The 12,535-nt window shown below is 32.3% G+C and overlaps 1 protein-coding gene across 1 annotated transcript in view; it reads right to left on the reverse strand.

The window, feature by feature from the left end:
- The window catches only part of TRDN (triadin), a 306,741-nt gene that overhangs the window by 80,166 nt on the left and 214,040 nt on the right, over nt 1–12,535 (reverse strand). The window contains exon 21 of the mRNA XM_053914068.2: nt 9,219–9,266. Within this exon, the coding sequence (XP_053770043.1) occupies nt 9,219–9,266 (48 nt within the window). The remainder of the gene's footprint in view (nt 1–9,218; nt 9,267–12,535) is intronic.

Genomic DNA, 12,535 nt, shown 5'->3' on the forward strand with positions numbered 1-12,535 from the left:
GATATCATATGTGAACAAAGACAATTTTATTTCTTCCTCCCTTAATGATATAATTTTATTTTATTTTCTTCTGTTAACTAGTACTTCCAGTACAATGGTGGACAAATGTGTTTAGAAGGGACATCCTTCCCTTATTCCTTATCTTAGTGGGGAAGTATCTAGTTTCTCTTCATTAAGTATGATGTTAGCTATAAGTTTTTTGTAGGAGTTTTTTTTATGAAGGTGAAAAAGTTACTCTCTATTACTAGTTTGTTAAAAGACTTTATAGTGAATGGGTGTTAGATTTTGTCAAATGACATTCTGTATCAGTTGATACAGTTTTTATAGTTTTATTTGTTTTTTCTTTAGCTTGTTGATATGATCGATTACATTAATTTCAAATGTTGAACCAACTTGGTTATGATGTATACTTTTTGTACATTCTTTGATTTAAATTGCTAATACTTTAGGTTTCTGTGAACTTTTGTAGAAATCCCTCTAACTGTATTTTAAACTTTCTGATGGGAAAGTATGTGTAAAAGAAAGTCTGAAACACTCACAAAGGTTTTGACTGGAGTAAAACAAAAGCTAATGCCCTTTCAACAAACTAGACACTGTCCTTCCTAACTTTTAAAAAGATAAACTTGATCTATTCAATAAATATTTACTCAGTGTCTCATTTGTGCTTGGAGCTGGAAGAACAAGGCTGTTGCCTGAAGTCCAGTCTTTGCTAGAATGCAGGTACACAGGATGATAAAGATACATACAAAGGCTCTGGGACCATAGCAGAAGGATTGACAAACTCTAACTGATGCAATGAGAAACGCTTGTACAGAAGCACTGGCACTTGTGGTAGATCCTAAAATTGAAAATAAAGTTTGCCATCAAAGGAAATTGAAAAGAAATTTAACATAAGACACTACACGAGTAAACCATGGAGTGTGAAATTCACGTGGCTGGATTGCTGGATGAACAAAATGGGTGAGAAGCAGGGAGCCGAGGTGGTGAAGGGACCTGAAGCAGTCTCCTATATCACTACACTTATATACTTCCAGGGATGAGTAGTCTGTAGACTTGACAGCTAAACATTTTTCCTGTCATTGTGTCAATTAGTTAAGAAAATTTTGCTCATAAGAGAATATAACCCATGCTTAATTGAGTGGCAATACATAGAAGTCATTGTCATTTGTTTGGAGATAGCCCAAATTGAAACTACCCATTACCTACAGTTGTGTTATCCACATCCTTCTGTCTCCAAATACAACATGTTGTTTTATTTTTCTATATTTTCTTTTCTGTGGCTGCCGTGAGCATAAGCTCTATGTCCTGTGTACCATTATTAGTGATTTTTATTACTAAATTAATATTTAGAGAATCTTTGTTATTTAAATGAACATCCAACAGTATACTTTGCTCCAGAAATGTGCTTTTTGAATTTCAAGTATAATGAGTATATATTTTAAAATTTAAGTAAAACAAATACCACAAATATTGTAATTTATTATGTAGGTTTATACAATATTTAAACGTATTTTCATTTTAGAATCTGAATCTTTCCTGATTATACTTTTGTACAGAATGTACTTACAATCAGAAAAATAAGCCTATACTCTAATTAACGTTTGAGGCAAAGTAGAAATGTCACAGGCATGGGAGACATTTCTTACAAGTGAGAATTAGGCAACATTACGATTGAAAAGTCCTCTGGACATTGCTTAGTCAAATGATCTCGGCTTATAAAAGAGGCTTTACAAGACAAGTAACTAACCTAATGTCACAGAGTAAATTCCTGGAAGGGCTAGACCACTCCCTAAGTTTTATTTTGAAAAAGCTCTATAAACTATTGTTTAAACAGGTTAATATTTCTAACCATCATTGGCTCTCATCAGTTATTTTTTTCAAGAACCAAAAATACAAATGCTAACTCCAAGTTAAAAATTGTTCACCAGGGTTTTCTTTGCCAAGACTCTTAATGAGAATATAGATGTTCTGTATGGTTTATGTGACCAAGTAGCTTTTTTCTCACATAAAAATCAATGGAAACTAACTTTGCAAGTCATAATAATGAAGTAATCTTTAATTTATACTTTGTCATTTCATAATTCTAAGGGAAGATATGAATTGAATTCTCAGTTTTTTAAGAGCTGTATTTCGATCGGCATGTAATACATCATTCTATGAAGAATTTGGGGCAGTAATAATCAATAAGGTGCAAGTAAATTTCATGCATAATGTTGATACAGTTTTCATGTTTCTTTCTGAAATTACTTGACCTAAAATGTGTAATTTTATTTACAATTATATGAAAGCAACAGTGCATTTTTATGTAGGGCTGAGTATTTCACATGATTTCTACAATTAGATTTCTAAAGAATGAAGCTTAAACTCTATTAATTTGTTCTAGAATATGGCACCATAATTAATTTTAAGTACCTTAATTCAATGTAGTCAATGCCAAATCTTTTTTATTTTTTCCTAAACTGACCAGTAGTAGAAAATCTATTTATAAATGAAAGAAAAGTGTCAATTAAAAAGTTTCTCAGAAAACAGTCTTTGTTCTGGCCACTCAGCTTTGTAACATAGCAGCTTATAATATACTTTCTAACAAAAATTTCTAAGAGTCAAAAGAGAAGAAACCCAAATATGGCTTCAGGAATAGCAGGAGTGAAAGGAAATATTATAGAATAAAGAGGCATAATTAACACCTAATGTTCTTGAGCTTGCGAGGAGGTGTTTTCTTGGTGTATTAGATGGTAAACACTAAAACGTGTTTCCACAGCCTTTGACATAATCAGTGTCACATGTCAAAGGAACAGAGAAGGTAGATTTTTATCTCTAAGGAAGAAAGTTTTAATTTTCAGTTGTCTATATTATATAATTAAGAATTATATTTATATTCCAAAATCTGTTGATGGTGGTCAAAATTTTATATGAGGAAAAGTAGGATTTGTAAGAGGATTTTTATTATGAAGAGAATGAAAATGGGCTATTACAGATTTAAGTATGTGTTAAAGAACCATAAACCTAATACTAAGATGTAGACAAAATCAAGAACACACACTTTACATTATTAAAAATTATTAAATTATATAAAACATTGCCAAAGAAATCTGAAGTGCATTATAATTAAGTCCAGAGATCACATGACAAGTTTCTTCATATTTACAATTAGATTTGACTGAGCTTTAAGAAATGGTTTTAATTCATTCTATTACTATGTGTGAAAACTGTTGGTAGTTAACAGTTATAAGAGGTGGGGATGACTGGGATTGGGGTGAGTGGTGGGGAGTAAATGCAGACAACTGTATTCAAACAACAATAAAACAATTAAAAATAATTCTAAGATAAATAAAATAAAAACACACATTTGATGCAAAAAAAAGTTTGTTGCTTTTAAGAACCATATAGATGGGTCCAGTTTCCATTAAGAACGTACTTTGATGAACCATGGAAGGGGTGGACTGCGGGCAGAGTAGGAGGGACGCATTCGCCCTTGGCCTGTTGTCTGTCCCGGAAACATAAGGCAACTTAATTTTGCCCGTCTGTCAATTGATTGTTCTGACCTGAGAGTTGCTGGGGGAAATTTAGTGGTAAGAAGTGCAGGGTGAAGTTCCCGAGGTAATCTCATTGATTTAGTGTGCTTCCCCCCACCGTAAAATGCCCAGAGTCTCTAAGTGACAAAAGGAAAAAGAGGTCACATGAGACAGAGGCAGAATATTTTTATAGAAACAAGAATGTGGGCATTACAATTATCTCTCTGTATGACTTGTACTTGTATATAGCATATGTTGTATAAAACAAGAGCAATCAAGTTATCATTAATAACAAAGAACTGCTTACTTTTGAGATAATCATACAACATGACTGTATGTCCCATTGCATCACGTCCAAATCTTATCAGCATCACTGGCACACATTGCTCTTTTACTGGGCTCAGGTTCCCTTTAACATCAAATCACATTCCTGCCAATGAGGGTTTGAATCACAGGAACCAAATGTTGCGTAACAGGAGGGGGCAGGAGGGGGCCCAGGCAGATGAATGTAAAAACACAAGCTTTTTGGGGGCTATGTTGCTGTGCTGTGATACTTAGGATTTAGACTTGTCTCTATTAGGAATTAGGGGAGTAGGGAGAAACATGGTGAGAAAGAAGAGACTAGGAAGAAATTTCCCATGCATGAAATAAAAATAACTATGAGAACACTTTAAAAGTATTAAATCAAATAAGAGTAAGAAGAAGTGAAGTGTGTTATGTGAGCACGTGAGACAGTGGAGAATTGTAAAAAGTTCCCTTGAACATGTATAAAATATGTAAACAAGCAGCATATACTCATTTTCACGTGTGTTGCATGGGCTCCACATGCAGACCATCTCCTCTCAGAGGCCAAATCCATGCCCTTCACACCCAACCCCCAGCGCCTAGTCTGTTGTGGGCGCTCAATAAATATTAAACAACTGAAGTACCAACTATTGTTTAGAAATTTAGAATTCACAGAAATCAATAGTAAGTCGTTATCATTTAACATTTATTGAGAGTCAACAGCATGACTTAGTCCACATGGGCAAATAGGTTGTTTTATAATCACATGTCAAACAAATAATGTAATACAACTTGTGTTAACTAACTGTTCAGTTTTACTCCATTAATCTTAATTGTAAAATTGTTATTTTTAAATAATATCAACACACCACAAAATATAAACATTCATCATGTAAATAAATACGTTTCTTTCAGGGATATCATTACTCTCAGGTATTATTAACATTCACGGGAAAGTATGAGCTGAAACTGCAATGGGTACACATCACAGATTCTACACAGACCAGCGCAGATACAAAGAACAGAAGAACCTGAAAAGGTGGGTGAGGACGAATGTACAGGTCAGGTAATAGTACTTGAGTTTCACCCGTTGCTGTGACAATTTAAAACACTAATACAATCGCATAGGGTTGCATTGTTTACAAAATAACATCAGAGGCAAAGAAAGACAGAAACTCTTCAGGTGAACACACATTAGCAAATTTATGAATTTAGAAACATTTCTTAGTTTAAGGCAAAATGGCTGTTTTTATTGCAGGAAATAAACTGCATTTAATACATTTATGAACCACATTTTTCAATTTTAGCTTTTATAAAATGATAACTAATTTAGTTCAAATTTACTTGGGGGGTTAATAAGCACTCAATTCTATTTAATGTTTTTTCATAAATATTTTTGTAATGTTTGTACTTAATTGGATTTTGAAATGAGTTTTTATTAAGAGGATGGGGAAGTATACTTAATATTTCTGTAATAAAACTTTCAGTTTACTTTTAGGATAATGAAGCATCACTCAGTATTCAAGTTTTAAAGTGCATTTTTCTCTAGCATCTTAGAGGTAAAAGTCCTTCTAGAACAGCCTTCCCTTAATTAAGGAATAGCTTCTATATTCTAAGAAGCATGCTACTTAAAAACTTTGTGGAATAGACAATTTTGATATTTGGAAGGAATAAGACATAGTTGAATTCTGCTTCCTAATTGTATAAGTAGGAAAAGCAAGGATAAGACTTAATGTTTCAATCTTTAGACTCATACACTGTCCTCATTGACAATTGTTTTATTTTCTCTTCCACTTTGTTTTAAAAAATAGTTTTAATATAATAATTACAATTACTAAAATTTGATAGTTTCAACATCTTTAACCAGATGACTGCACATAAAGTTTTGTTTATGTAAGAGTATTATCTATAAATACTATAACATTAATGGTATAATTAATAATGCATATGTATTAATTTTTCTCTACTATTTCTACTTTCAAGTGGGAGTAGTTGAAGGGTTTAATCATTTATCATCTGGTTTCTGAAATATTTGGCAACTCCCACTATCGGAAATCACATTTTGATTTACTAAAATATTCTCATAGATGCACAGTATTTATGGAGGCACAGCTCACTGAAGTCTGGATAACCTAGTATTTTCTTCTTTAGCAGTTCCTCTATGTTTTCACTTACCCCATAAATATTTATTAAACCCTTACTGAATGGCAGCACTATTTATAAGCTCTCAGAACTGACTCTCAAAGAAGAACTTAAATGATGTCATACACCGGTATGAAAGAAAGGAAAGATGATTTGAGGGTAATTTAATTTCTTACTATTTATTTCACCTTTTCACTGTTGAACTTACGTCACTTTGAAGGAAAGCATATTAAAATCAAGGAGGTTCTGGGACTCCAACCTACCACTCAGGTCTCTAAAGTTGATTGTTCTGACTGGTCTCCCCCCTTGCCTCGGTCAGTAGCAAGACACTGGTGCTTCCTTTGAGGGACTGTTTTGCCCCCCTGGCTAGCAACTAGCAACTGTTATTAAAGATTTTCTTCTCGGAAAAAGTTATATTGAAAACGAGAGAGGAAAATGGGATTTAGGAAGGCAGGTGGATTCTGGAAAGGAATATCAAGGAGGCAAATATGCACTATATATGAGCAATTATCAACAAATGAATAAACTGAGTTAATGAAAGGTGATATACTTTTTCTAGACATAACATACAATTCTAGAAAGATGAATTCTCACACAATAATATGTGTTTTATCTTTAGCAGCTCTCAGTTCTCACTCTAAAAAGAGTAACATTTATAGTGGAAAATATTTGTTTCTCCTGAGGCTTCTAAGTCAGTGCTCTCTGAATAGGCGAATAGTTAATGGTGCGTGTGTGTGAGTGTGAGCACGTGCATGCATCTGAGCATGAAGGGGTGTACGAAGAGTTTCTTCATGCTCAAAATTGCATTCTAGCCAATTTATGATCTTTATGAGAAGAACTACAAAAACACATGATTCATCATTATTTAGAGATAGAACTGCAATTTTGGACTTCTGCAGAAGTTAAAATAACCAAATTTCTACTTATGATATAATCTACAGTTTGCAAGGTTACATTAACACAAAGTTCATTTCATCTTTCACCATCCAAATTTCCTATACACTGTAGTTTGACCAATATTTCCCAAGTTTTCCAAATTATAGTGCAAAGTTCAGAAGTTCAATATACACAATTTTACATAGATCCTGAAATATATTTGACATCCATAAAGAATTATGAAAATTATAAAGTTTTTTTCCCTTGTACAAGTCCATGAGTTAAAACTTAAATGAATAAAAATAACTCTTTATAAAGTATTTAATTGTACTTCAATTCATTATGAACTAGTTTGAGGTTATATATAATTTGGAAGATAACTAAAAACTACATTAAAAAAGTACATAACAGTCTTAAAGCATCATCTTATGAATAAATATTAGAACACTATGATGAAATCTATAGGATGCCATTGATTTATTCTCACATAAACTCTCTGCTTTATTAAAATCACAAAATATATATTTTCCTATCAATTACTAGTCATAGATATACCATCACAAATCACGAAAGTTATTCAAATACTCTATTTTTATGACTTTTATAGTTGAAAATTATGAGGCCATTGCTTTACAATATTTAAAACTGAAATGATATACTAAATCAATATAAGAAAGCCATTGAAATCACCTCTTAGAATTTTTTACATAAGCCAAGAGCTTAAGGTCTTCTTAAGATAAAATGTATTGTTAATTAAAAAATGAATTACAAAATAATCTAAAGTAGTAAGTTCATATCTCTAAAAGCCATCTTCAGTCTCCTGTGAACTTGAGGAAACATTATAGAATTGATAAAACTGACACTCACGTGAAGGTAAGAGGAAACGAACAGCTTGTGTTTACATCAGTTGCCTTTTAGGTACTATTATTAGTGTAGCCATTAAATACCCTAATCGATCTAATATGCTGTGGCTACCAAAGAGATCTATAAAAGCCATAAAAATGAGTAATCAATGCCTTTCTACTACACAGGAGAAAAGTATGAAGCTTAGTGAAATCAAAGTAATTTGACAGTTGATCTCAACTGTAATTAAGCTGATTTTATAAGAAAAATGCTTAAGTAAATACTATATGTTTATCTAGGAATTTATAATTTTTCAAATCCTTTCACATAATGTTTTCTTCTTTTGGTTCTATGTCTTGTCAGGTAAGCAGGTCAGATATAGTTACTTTCATTTTTAAAGAAGAAATTTAGGCTCAGAATTTCGACTTGTTCACTTGCCAAGGATCCAGTACTCCTACTCCTCTACTTTATGTTTCAGAGGCTAAAATAATCCACTTCAAAAGAAGTTGACAAAAACAGTCTACTGAACTCTGAAATTGCAGATAGTCCCCAGGAACCGAAATGAATTCGAAGCCTTTTTCAATGTGATTTTTACTTAGAAGAGCCCAAAGAAATAAATCCTTTACTAATTGTCTTAACTGAATCCTTAACCTTAACTTAATGGAATCTTTAACCTTAGTTTATTCATCTAAAATGTGAGGAATTGAAGACTATTTCAAAATTTCTAATATTGGAAATGTAATTGCTTCTTAAATTTAAGAGAAATTATTTTGACATTTTTCTTGACAAAATTATTGCTAGCTCTGATTTTGTTATATTAAATAATAAATATTATGCTATTATAATATATAAAATGCCAAAAATGGGGGGCCAACAATTAAAATTATTAGCACTGTGACCTCTAACAGAAGACCTAACATCATTTTAAATGTTTTAACTCTACTGTGCTGTAGCATTTTTCCCAAACATATTCTGGAGTGATATATGTATTATATAGCTGCATAAATAAAAAGAAAAATGCATTATTTGTAGCATTATGACATATATATTTAAAATTTCAGACCTCTTAGGAGAATCAATTGCTGAAGTCATAATATAAACTCAAGTAACTTACTTTTGGTGTTGCCTTTTCCTTTGTTTTAACTTTAACTTTTTCAAGCAATAGAAATTATTTTTGCATAACTGGAATTGTTTCATCTTTATTTTTAAAAACATTTTTGGTCAGGTGTTGCTAAAACCACAATTCAAACTTAAAAATATCTACCAGTTGCCCTGGATCATTCCCTTATTCCCAACAATCTTCAGCATTTTTCCTGATGTAATCAAGCAGACTGTGGAGTTTTCCTGTTCTAAACTTACATTCAAAGTTTAGTTGTACAAAAGAACAAACCCAGATTGCTGCCTCACCTTCTCCCTGGCACAGAAAAGCATGCGAGGACAGTGACAGAGAGCAACAGATTGAAAGGTTATTGTCTTCCGCCTGTCTGAGTCCAGGGCTGTCTTCCTCCTGTTGTTGTCTTTCTAAAGAAGATAATGTCAACCTCCTTCATTTTTTTTTACCTTGCTCCACTGTCTTGGTTGTTTTCTCTTCCTTCTTCCCAGGTACAGCTGCAAAGCAGAGATAAGGATTAAATAAAAGTTCCTCATGGAAATGTGGCTTCTGCTTAAAAAAGCATTTTAACCCATTTAACACCAATATTTTCATTTAAACAAGCTATTTCAAAGCTTTTTGAACATTTCTTATTTCTCAGCAATCCAACTGAAACCCATTTGAAATGTAATCTTTATAGAATTAGAGAAGAAATCCCTTGCCTTTTTCTGACTAGTTTTTTACAACTGTTTTCTACTTCACTCCTTTATATTGTACTTTGATAAACATGTTCTGCAGAGAATTCTACTTGACAGGATAATGATTAATCGACTTGCATTCCAGGTTATTGATGGAGTTACTTAGTGTCTTTAAAATGTCAACTAGATGCTCTTTTAAATTCAAGCTTAATATAGCTTAATCAACAGAAATGACAGTATAGTCCACCTGAGATATATTTAAATATTAAAGAAAATCATCCCAATTCACAAGTAATCAAAAGAGAAACAAGATTATCATTTAGGTGCTGTTTCCTCTGAACTATGCTTTCTCTGATACTTATTTGCCTCAGTAGAATATTCACTGTTTGCCTATTTACACATCAAAATAGTAAGAACAATTCACACAGAATCAGTGTACCCCACTGAAATAGATCCAAGTAAAGATCTTCAGAGGCTACTAACAACTTTTAGATAAAAGATGAGTGAGGAACTGAATACTGTCATTACAGCCAAGTACCACCACACAGAGTAGCCAGGGTGAAAAATGCAACTTTGAATGAAGAAATGTGGTTGTCACCAACCTAAGCCATTGATAAAACTAGAACCATTCATTCATAACAGGACATCCAGACATTCTATGCTTCCTAATGACATCTACTATGGCGTATATAGTATAACCTCTGACATATTTTTGACAAACAACTAAAATCCAGGTAAGCCAAAGATTTAGCTTTCAGTTTAATCAAATACAGGATATAGAGAACATGTTAAATAGTATTCCTAAGAAACATATTCCAAAGATACAATCAGAGCATCTAAACGTCTACAGGGTAAGTGGCCATGATCTCTCCAAAAAGTTAATGTGAAGACTCTACTTTCAGGGATCATTTCTATAGTTTGTTAAAAAAGTTAATGTGAAGAATCAGAGAGAGAGAGAGAGAACTATGGCACTTTTTTACAGAAAACTTGTTAAATTCACTCATTAGTTATAAGAGTTCATCTGTACATTCTTTTGAATTTTTCAAGTGATAATTTCATCTGTGAGTAATGAGTTTTATTCTTACTTTTCTATTCTGGTACCTATTATTTCTCCTCACCTTCCTCCACTGCTGCGATCTCCAGTACACTGTGTAATAGGTGGTGATAGCATACATCTCTGTCTTGCTCTCACTCTCAGGAGAAAATCTTTCCACTTTTTGCCACTGACCATGATATTTGCTAAAGGAAGATTTTTACCACTCTAGTGATGAATTATATCAAATGCATCTACTATGATGCATTTATTTACTCCTGTTATTTTATTATTCTGGTTAATTACATTGATTAACTTTTTGAAATTGCATTCCTGAATTTAAACCAACTTGTTTGCGTTTTATCTTCATATGTGTTTTCAGACTTGATCTGCTCAGGTCTACGCTTTTGTGTTCACGGGAGAAGTTAGCCTGTGTAATTTCTTTTCTTTTCAGTTCCTGGTAGGTTTTGATATTAAGGTTAAAATGAGTAAATGTTTCTCATCTTCTATATCTGGAGGGCTTGGTGCAGATTGTTAATTTTTTTCTTAAAGTTTTGAAAAAATTCGTGACTGAAGCCATCTGGCTAAAATTTTCTTCAGTAAAGAATTATAATTATGCATTCAAAATATCAATTTAATTAAAATGTTCAAACTCATTAAAAATGTTTATATTTTATTATCTGTAGGATCTTTAATTGTTTCTTTATTTTCTGATATTGATGTTTTGTGCCTTTTCTCTTTCTCTTAGTAATTTTTCATAAAGGTCTATCAATTTTATTAGTTTTTATAGAGAATTTAACTTTTATTTTGTTGCCTACTCTATTGCACAATTTAATTTCTATTTAATTAGTTTCTGCTCTTACATTTAAAATTTCTAATTGTTTTGGGTTTTATACTCCATATATTTAAAAATTTATTGGATTCTTTAGTGCTTGAATTTTAGCCTTTTTCCCTTATTTTTATTATTTATGTATTTATTCTATTGTTGTTCAAGTATAGTTGTTTCCATTTCCCCCCCACAAATCTCCCCTTCCCACCCCTCTCCACCTCTCACCCTTGATCCTACCCCCTTTGGCTTTGTCCTTGTGTCCTTTATACAAGTTCCTTGATGACCCTTCCCTATTTTCTCCCCATTATCCCCCTCCCATCTCCCCTCTGGTTACTGTCAGTTTGTCCTTTATTTCAATGTCTCTGGTTCTACTTTGCTTGCTTGTTTGTTTTATTGATTAGGTTCCACTTATAGGTGAGATCTTTACAAAATATACAAAGAACTCACATGACTCCATTCTAGGAAGACAAACAACCCAATTAAAAATGGGCAAAGAACCTGAGCAGACACTTCTCTAAGGAGGACATACAGAGGGCCTTTTTTTCTAATGAATATTTTTAAAGGGTATAAATTTCACTCTAAACATTATTTAGTTAAATCCCAAGTTCCAATGCAATGTTTTCATCATACATTAGTTTGAGATATTTCCAAAATTCCACTGTCATTTTTATTTGACCCATGGATATTTAAAAATGTATTGTTTACATTTTCACAACACCTCACATTATTTCTGACATAGCAAATGATTGGTATATATTTGCTGGGTGATTAAATGTATTATTAATTGATAAATGAAATGTTTTGATAATAAATATTCGGAGTTAAGAGAGAAAGGAGATCAGTTTTGTTGTTAGTGTTTTTTATTTTTAATTTAACCTGTGCTTTGTTTATTTTATTTTTGTTTTTTGACATCCAATATCATTATATGTTAGTTTTGGGTGTAGGGTACAGTTATTAGACAATCCTATAATTTACAAAGTGATCCCCCAGTATTTCAAGTACCTATCTGGCACTATACATAATTATTACATTATTATTGGCTATATTCTTGATGCTGTACCTTATACCCCTGTGACTATTTTGTATCTACAAATATGTACATGTTAATTCCTTCACCTTTTCGACTCATCTCCCTAATGCCTTTCTCCTCTGGCAACCATCAAAATGTCTTCTGTATCTGAAAGTCTTGTTTCTGTTTTGATTTTTTATTTTGTTCTTTAGATTCCA

This window comes from Desmodus rotundus, chromosome 11, assembly GCF_022682495.2.
Source record: "Desmodus rotundus isolate HL8 chromosome 11, HLdesRot8A.1, whole genome shotgun sequence".
Taxonomy (NCBI): Eukaryota; Metazoa; Chordata; class Mammalia; order Chiroptera; family Phyllostomidae; genus Desmodus; species Desmodus rotundus.